The sequence below is a fragment of the Monopterus albus genome, unplaced genomic scaffold, assembly GCF_001952655.1.
Source record: "Monopterus albus unplaced genomic scaffold, M_albus_1.0 scaffold414.1, whole genome shotgun sequence".
Classification (NCBI taxonomy): domain Eukaryota; kingdom Metazoa; phylum Chordata; class Actinopteri; order Synbranchiformes; family Synbranchidae; genus Monopterus; species Monopterus albus.
Window position 1 is genome coordinate 81,384 of NW_018128294.1, and position 4,847 is coordinate 86,230.

At 41.3% G+C, this 4,847-nt stretch overlaps 1 protein-coding gene across 3 annotated transcripts in view; it reads left to right on the forward strand.

Moving 5' to 3' along the window:
• Nucleotides 1-4,847, forward strand: part of spire2 (spire-type actin nucleation factor 2) — a 66,134-nt gene that overhangs the window by 58,596 nt on the left and 2,691 nt on the right. For all 3 annotated transcript variants that reach the window (XM_020586580.1, XM_020586582.1, XM_020586581.1), the window contains 4 exons: nucleotides 1,047-1,184; nucleotides 1,264-1,331; nucleotides 3,080-3,107; nucleotides 3,595-3,692. In XM_020586580.1, coding sequence (XP_020442236.1) covers nucleotides 1,047-1,184; nucleotides 1,264-1,331; nucleotides 3,080-3,107; nucleotides 3,595-3,692 — 332 coding nt within the window. The remainder of the gene's footprint in view (nucleotides 1-1,046; nucleotides 1,185-1,263; nucleotides 1,332-3,079; nucleotides 3,108-3,594; nucleotides 3,693-4,847) is intronic.

A 4,847-nucleotide genomic window follows, 5' to 3' on the forward strand; every position in this document is an offset into this window, starting at 1 on the left:
TTCAAAAATGTCAAATTCTGTTTTTCTGTCAAAATGGGGTGCTGTGTGTACATTAATAAGGGAAAAAAAATGAACTTCCATGATTCTAGCATATGGCTGCAATATAACAGAGCGAAAAATGTAAGTGGGTCTGAATACTTTCTGTACCCACTGTAGATTGAGTGTGTGGACAGGTGTCTTTTATACAGGTAATGAGTTCAAACAGGTGCAATTAATACAGGCAATTGGTGGAGGTTAGGAGGGCCTCTTAAAGACAAACTAACAAGTCTGTGAGAGCCATAATTCTTGCTGGTTGGTATGTGATCAAATACTTATTCCATGCAATAAAATGAAAATAAATTATTTAAAAATCTAATGTGATTTAGGTGTACCTACAATTAACTGTCCTTTCTCTGTAAGTGGGAAAACTTGAAAAATTGGCAGTGTATCAAATACTTATTTGCTCCACTGTATAAATAGGGTGTGATTCTTTTTAATCCACAAAAAGCAATTTTAAATATGTGGGGGACATAAATGAATTAATAAGGTTAACTTTAGTTTAGGAAAACTATGTTTGCTCTAACAGATCCTCAACATCAGAACAGCTCGTGAATGCCCTTTAAAAACAGCATTGTTACATTTATCTGAATAAGGTCTGATTCTCCCTACAAATGAGTTTTAATAATTTAAGTTTGCTAAATACATCATTTGTGTCATATCAGCTCCTCAGCATTTCAAGCAGTCAGAAACGCAGCCCATCGACAGCGACGCTTCAGGCTGTGACAAACCCAGGTGGCTGCGATTAATCTATCATGTATTGCGGTAACACACAGGCAGGGCGCCCCACAACACCATTAACACGTTAATTTGTCGCATCCTGTGAATCACACCCTACCTGTGTGTTATTGTCCTGTTTTATTTCTACCAACAAAAAACAAATGGTTTTTATGACTTGCAGTCTGTTTGCCGGAAATATCCCACAATGCAATGTTATTGCTTTGAGATATCAAAGTGAGAGTAACTGCGAAGTGGGTCTCCTCTCTTCTTCACCTGTCCACTCTGTACAGGAGGAGTTCAGCCACCCTGTGGAGAGTCTTGCCTTGACGGTCGATGAGGTCATCAACGTGCGCCGTGTGCTTGTCAAAGCAGAGATGGAGAAGTTTCTTCAGAGCAAGGAGCTCTACAATAACCTGAAGAAAGGCAAGGTAGGGGACTGGACCGTCCCTCACTGCTGACGCTCACTGCCTTTACAGCAAACTGACCCAGAAACTGTGTTTGTCTCAGGTTTGCTGCTGCTGCAGAGTGAAATTCCCTCTCTTCTCGTGGCCACCCACATGCTTACTTTGTAAAAGGTATCAGAGACAACTTCTCACCTGTTAGAAATGTCTGAAACATTTAATCCTCTTGCTACAAATATCTTGATGTTTGTTTTCATCACGAGTCACCCCTGAGGCACCCACCTCCTCCACCGGTCATAGTTTTCATATTTTATTTGTTTGGTTGAGCTGTTATCTGTTCATGAATGTTTTCTGAGTAGGATCCTGCTATATATGTTGTATATGTATATACATTATACAGTAGGCTGCCTGCCTCCCTCCAGGTTGCTAAAATTAACAGAAAAAAAATCAGAGGACATAACGTCAGTGGTCCTGGGCTCCATTTGTCAATAACAGTTGGTTGTAAACATTAAGAGTGTCTCTAGGAGGAAACGGTTACATTTTTTACGTTTCCTAAAACAGACCCATTAAGAGGTTTTGACAATAGCTGCCAGTGATGCACAGGATGATGCTAAATACTCTTGGAGTAACTATGTAAAATGAACAGTCTATAAGCTGTGCCGTACACACACCAGTGTTGTTTCTGCCCTGTATAACTTGTGTTGCTGAGCAGAGGTTTGATTTAGCTGCTGCTGAAGGTAAACGTCCTCCTGGAGCTCACATTAAACCTAAAGTGAAGCAATGAATTCCCTTTATATGTGAATGTTATACTCTCATTATTCTAGTGTTGGCTCTGCTGTAAATAACTAAATATAGGTAGGGGTTAGGATTATTTAAGAAGTAATTATGTAAATATTACAGTTTGTTCCCCTGCAGGTCCTTAGGATGATCCTAGTGTCCTACAGCGGGATGCAGGCACTCATTAGGCTCAAAGAGTATCTTCACTTATGGTGGGAAAGCATGTTCATCTTAGGACTGTGTTTTTGGCAAATGTGGCCCAGGTTTGTTGTTCAAACCCCAATGCTAGCAAATGGCAGTGATATACAAGATAATGTACAGTAGGTATATAATGTGTGACATTTTGTCATTTCATTACTTATGGAGCTTCTATTAAACATAGTATCATATTTTCATATACACGTTCATTGAAGAGTTAAAGGTTGATCACTTGTGTCACTTTGGATAACACTGTACTCTCCAAAGAAGTGCTGGAATCTCCTGCAGCAAAGTCCAGTAGGGGTTTGTTAGCAAGCCAACAATCTGTAAATTCACTGTTTGCCTTTTTTTCCCTTTAATGTAAAATTAGAACCCAACAGGTTTATGTCATTCCCAAATCTCAGAAATAGACCTGGTGAGGACAGTGTTGCTGACTAGAATCATGTCCAGAACTGTGAAAGTAATGCTTGTTGTAATAAACCAAGATTTCCCTTTAAACAAGCAGTGTTTTCAGTTCTATCTCAGCAGCAGCCAGTAAAACCTACACCGGCTGTAACCACTCTCCAGCTGCTGACCCACTCACTTTTTCACCTTAAACCAGGGTAGCCTAAAGCTGCAGGACATAGTTTAACAACTTTAATAATGGAGATGAATACACAAGCTAATTCTGTTTAATGGTACAGTCCGGTTACCAGCACAGGTCTGTTGTGGTGTTTTATGTTACAAGCTTGTCCTGATTGGACATTTAGTTCAATTTCAGTTCAGTTTTATTTCTACAGCACCAAATCTTTACAAAAAATCATCTCAGTAAGGCGGAGACCTGAAATTATTATAGAAAAAACCCAACAAATCCTGCCTGAGCAAGCACAGTGGGGAGGAAAATGTCTCTGTGGTGGAAGAAACACTCAGGAATTGAGTTGTATTGATTAATGAATGTCTCCCTACAGGTCGGTCTGTGGCTCCTGCAGTGCAAAGGTAACTTTAAATATTTATATTATGTGTTCAACAAAGCCGAGTCACTAGAGACTGTCTGCTTATTTGACTATACTGTATATTGCATTGTAAGCCAACACAGAGAATTGACAGATTCAGTGGTATTTCTGCTGGCATCAGTTCTCCTGTTGGTTTGGATTAGTTGCCTCCGGCCCAGGCCATGTTGGATGTGTGGTTCTGTAGGTTTGATATTTAGGCTGTTTGGAACATGTGTGTAGTGTGTTTTTTGGGGTGCTGTGACTCATTTGTTTTTGAACATTATTGTGAGATCATGTGACAGCTAATGGTGATGACTGTTTGCTGTGTAAGAGCTGAGTCTTTAGTGTCTATTGATTGTGCTCAGAGACTATAAACACTTGTATGAATGTATTTTCCTTCAAGTGAGCTGTCCCCCCCTCACGGTACAGGTTCTTCCTCTTCTCCTGTCTCTGTCTTGTTTCTTCTTCTTGTGCCTCTTCCTGTGCTCCAGATGAAGATCCCCTCAAAGAAGATGGCCCATATTCCTGTGTACACCGTGGGCTTCCACAGCACTCCAAAAAGCCATGGACACAAGGGCCAAGTCTATAAGTGAGTATAGAGCTGTCAGGGCACTGTCCTGTTTGTTAACTTCTACCCATCTGAGGGCAAAAACTAATCTGACCTTTTCAGTGTCATGTCCCAAGTTCACTCAAGGTGAAGTTGATCTGATATTTGGCTGAACTCCTAGCCACTTCTGCACTTTGGTACATTGATAAATTTGGGGGAGACATAAGAGAGAGATTTAAAAATAAAATGGTTCAAATCAAAGCAGCAGAGACCTTTTAGTCTGTAGTCTCCAAAAGCTGGGTCTACAGTGGGTACGAAAAGTATTCAGACCCCCTTAACTTTTTCACTCTTTGTTATATTGCAGCCATATGCTAAAATCATTTAAGTTCATTTTTTTCCTCCTTAATGTACACACAGCACCCCGTATTGACAGAAAAACACAGAATTTTTGACATTTTTGCAGATTTATTAAAAAAGAAAAACTGAAATATCACATGGTCATAAGTATTCAGACCCTTTGCTCAGTATTTAGTAGAAGCACCCTTTTCAGCTAATACAGCCATGAGTCTTTTTGGGAATGATGCAACAAGTTTTTCACACCTGCATTTGGGGATCCTCTGCCATTCCTCCTTGCAGATCCTCTCCAGTTCTGTCAGGTTGGATGGTAAACGTTGGTGGACAGCCATTTTCAGGTCTCTCCAGAGATGCTCAATTGGGTTTAAGTCAGGGCTCTGGCGGGGCCATTCAAGAACAGTCACGGAGTTGTTGTGAAGCCACTCCTTCGTTATTTTAGCTGTGTGCTTAGGGTCATTGTCTTGTTGGAAGGTGAACCTTCAGCCCAGTCTGAGGTCCTGAGCACTCTGGAGAAGGTGTTCGTCCAGGATATCCCTGTACTTGGCCGCATTCATCCTTCCCTCGATTGCAACCAGTCGTCCGGTCCCTGCAGCTGAAAAACACCCCCATAGCATGAGGCTGCCACCACCATGCTTCACTGTTGGGACTGTATTAGACAGGTGATGAACAGTGCCTGGTTTTCTCCACACATACCACTTAGAATTAAGGCCAAAAAGTTCTATCTTGGTCTCATCAGACCAGAGAATCTCATTTCTCACCATCTTCGAGTCCTTCAGGTGTTTTTTAGCAAACTCCATGCGGGCTTTCATGTGTCTTGCACTGAGGAGAGGCTCCCGTCGGGCC